Source organism: Octodon degus, unplaced genomic scaffold, assembly GCF_000260255.1.
Source record: "Octodon degus isolate 3935 unplaced genomic scaffold, OctDeg1.0 scaffold00039, whole genome shotgun sequence".
Taxonomy (NCBI): Eukaryota; Metazoa; Chordata; class Mammalia; order Rodentia; family Octodontidae; genus Octodon; species Octodon degus.
This window is the reverse complement of record NW_004524615.1, coordinates 16,238,998-16,241,211: the sequence shown is the minus strand read 5'-3', so window position 1 is coordinate 16,241,211 and position 2,214 is coordinate 16,238,998. Positions and strand designations below refer to the sequence as shown.

Below are 2,214 nucleotides of genomic sequence, written 5' to 3'. Positions count from 1 at the left end.
ATCTTAGCAGTAACTGGCATGTCATGACAAGCAGCCCGTGTTCAGAATACCACAATGACAGGCACTCCCAATATGAAACCACTATTACAAATCACAAAAACAATTTAATGTAAGAACTGAAAAATCCCCAATATTAAATACAATCTCTCCTGTATGCTAAAATTCACACTGGAAACCGAAGTAATTCACAGAGTCCTACTATACCTAGGGTGGCAACTCGTCCCAGTCTCTTAGGGAAAAGCATCCCTGAAGTTCATGCTTCTCCAGCTCCTTGCATAGAGAAACTGGAGAAGGAGGCTTTCTCTCCCATTCATTCCTATGGGCACCAGGGCATCACTACATTTGAATGCCTCCAGTGCTCTATGTTTCTTTGTTTCTGAATTTTGTTATTGCTTTTTTACTTTTCAAAATTAAATTAAAAAAGTATAACCTTTCTACCAATTCCATTTCCTTGTGCCCTGTGTGCGATCATTTTCTTGAGTGACTTACCTCTCAAATTCTACAATTTCATGTGAATGTATTCTCATGCATTATGCTAGTTTTGTTTGCTTTTGAGCTAAAGTGTATGGTAATGTATTAAGTCTTCTACGACTTTATTACGTTTCTGATATAACCATGCTCTACACAGATCAGACTCATAGTGATCCTCCTGTTTTTCAGCTTCCCAACCTCTGGGATTACAGGTGCATGCCACTATACCCAGTCTCAGACATGTCTCAGTGTAGGCTGCAGGCGGAACCAATACAGCAGGGGAGATCAAACCCTGGTCCCTGTGTCTGCCTAAGTAGGCACTTTAATCTGCTGAGCTATCTGGCTAGCCCTGCTTTGGTTTTTGAGACAGATTCTCACTATGTAGTTCAGCTCAGCCTTGCTCTTACTATGTAACCCAGGCTGGCCTTAAACTCTCTGAGATCTTCCTGCCTCAGCCTCTTGAGTACTGGGATTACAGATGTGCACCAACATGCCTGACTGGATATTCATATTTACATAAATCTTTTATTAATGATTTTATTCAGGACTAAGTCACACAATTATTTCCAAAATAGTATTTTTTAATTATATTTTTCTTTAAACATAAATATACAATTTAAATTCCTTTAAGGGCTGAGTAAACTTAAATAAATTGATATACTTTGTCACAGTCTTAGTTACTTAATTCATAAAGTTGGGACAGTATTTTGTACTTCGGTACTAAGGTGTAGGAATCAAATTCATCATCAGTATTAATTCCTCTAAATTTGAAAAATTACAACCAATTAATAATTCTAAACAGTAATGCACTTTAAAGAAATGTTATTTAGTGAATAAACTTACATGTACAACAGACATAAATGCTTCAGATATACTACGTTCTTCTGAAATATAGTTGAAAGCTCTCCAAAGAGCAGCTCCAGTATCATTCCTTCCATCAACGTTATCACCTGAATTAAGAATGAACACAAAGCCAATTCTGGGAAAAAAGATGAATAACAGATGTCACAACTACCTCTTGAAGAATATAAGACTTGATGGACTATACTAGTATATAAAGGAAAAGGGAAGATTACTGAGAAATTTGTAATGTGCATTCATCAAAATTCTCATAGGTATTGGATTCTGGCAAAATGTAAAATAACTTTCAGGTGGTGATATTTTCAAATGATATTTTTCTCAAAAAATGGGCTAAATGTACTCAACATAGTCACCCAGAGATGAGGCCCTACATCAGTTTCCAGAGTGATCAGAGTATTTTCTCAGCAAGCAACAAAGTGCACAGAATGACACATCAATGAGTTTGAGTTTCACATCAATACTCCATATAACACAATTTAAACATCTCTGGATTCCCTTCAGTTCAAAGTTTAATGATACAAATTTACAATTACCTGATTGGAAACTTATGAAGATAGAAAACACCAGCAAGATTTATAAAGTCCAAAGTATATTCTTGAGCAGGATCAATAAACAGAACCTAGAAAAAAACAAATACCTAATCACTAGTTAGAATTTTTATAAAATTTATTATCTGTAGCTTAAAGTATAAAATCGAAGGTATAATTTTTAAAGAAATTCCCAGCAATTCTAAAGAATTCTGAGGAATGTATAAGAATTTCACAATTTATGATGGATTCTAAAAAGTTGTACATGCAAATAGAGCTACACATAAAATCGCTCATCTTTTTAGAAACAGGATAAAGTGCATAGCTTGATTTCAAATGTTTATTGCCTTTTCTA

The 2,214-nt window shown here is 34.8% G+C and overlaps 1 protein-coding gene across 1 annotated transcript in view; it reads right to left on the bottom strand.

Moving 5' to 3' along the window:
• Window positions 1-2,214, bottom strand: part of Uggt2 (UDP-glucose glycoprotein glucosyltransferase 2) — a gene marked incomplete at both ends in the record, with an annotated part of 229,519 nt that overhangs the window by 112,805 nt on the left and 114,500 nt on the right. Inside the window, 2 exons of the mRNA XM_023715197.1 lie at window positions 1,315-1,450; window positions 1,866-1,951. Of these exons, the coding sequence (XP_023570965.1) occupies window positions 1,315-1,450; window positions 1,866-1,951 (222 nt within the window). The remainder of the gene's footprint in view (window positions 1-1,314; window positions 1,451-1,865; window positions 1,952-2,214) is intronic.